The 627-nt window shown below is 48.8% G+C and overlaps 2 protein-coding genes across 3 annotated transcripts in view; both read left to right on the top strand.

Annotated features, from left to right (window-relative positions):
* LOC113216747 (uncharacterized) overlaps positions 1 to 627 on the top strand; it is an 82,866-nt gene that overhangs the window by 43,723 nt on the left and 38,516 nt on the right. The window lies entirely within an intron of this gene.
* LOC113216746 (zinc finger protein ZFP2-like) overlaps positions 7 to 627 on the top strand; it is a 1,113-nt gene continuing 492 nt past the window's right edge. The window contains exon 1 of the mRNA XM_052267791.1: positions 7 to 623. Coding sequence (XP_052123751.1) covers positions 34 to 623 — 590 coding nt within the window. The 5' untranslated portion in view covers positions 7 to 33. The remainder of the gene's footprint in view (positions 624 to 627) is intronic.

The following is a 627-nucleotide window of genomic DNA, read 5'->3' as shown; positions in this document are numbered from 1 at the left end:
AAGTTCACTCAGACTGGAAACCTGAGTAAACATATGAGAACCCACACAGGAGAGAAGCCGTATGAGTGCACCGTGTGCCATCAGAAGTTCACTCAAGATAACAGCCTCCGTGATCACCTTAGAACTCACACTGGAGAAAAGCCATTTATCTGCACAGTCTGCAACAAGACGTTTTCCAGATCCAGCCACCTACGTATCCATCTGCGACGTCACACCGGAGAGAAACCATATGAGTGCTCCGTGTGCCACAAGAAGTACCCTCAATCTGTTAGCCTGAGGCAACACATGAGAACTCACACTGGAGAAAAGCCATTCAAGTGCTCACTTTGCAACAAAACGTTTTCTTTTGCCTCCAATCTACGTGTCCATCTGCGTCGTCACGCCGGAGAGAAACCACACGAGTGCACCGTGTGCCACATGAAGTTCACTCAAGATATCAACCTGCGTACACACATGAGAACCCACACCGGAGAGAAACCATATGAGTGCTCCGTGTGCCACAAGAAGTGCCCTCATTCTGTTAGCCTGAGTCAACACATGAGAGCTCACACGGGAGAAAAGCCATTTATCTGCACAGTCTGCAACAAGACGTTTTCCACATCCAGCTACCTACGTATCCATCTGCGA

This window comes from Frankliniella occidentalis, unplaced genomic scaffold, assembly GCF_000697945.3.
Source record: "Frankliniella occidentalis isolate FOCC.00 unplaced genomic scaffold, Focc_3.1 Scaffold59, whole genome shotgun sequence".
Classification (NCBI taxonomy): Eukaryota; Metazoa; Arthropoda; class Insecta; order Thysanoptera; family Thripidae; genus Frankliniella; species Frankliniella occidentalis.
The sequence above is the reverse complement of the archived record's forward strand: the minus strand, read 5'-3'. Positions and strand labels throughout refer to the sequence as shown.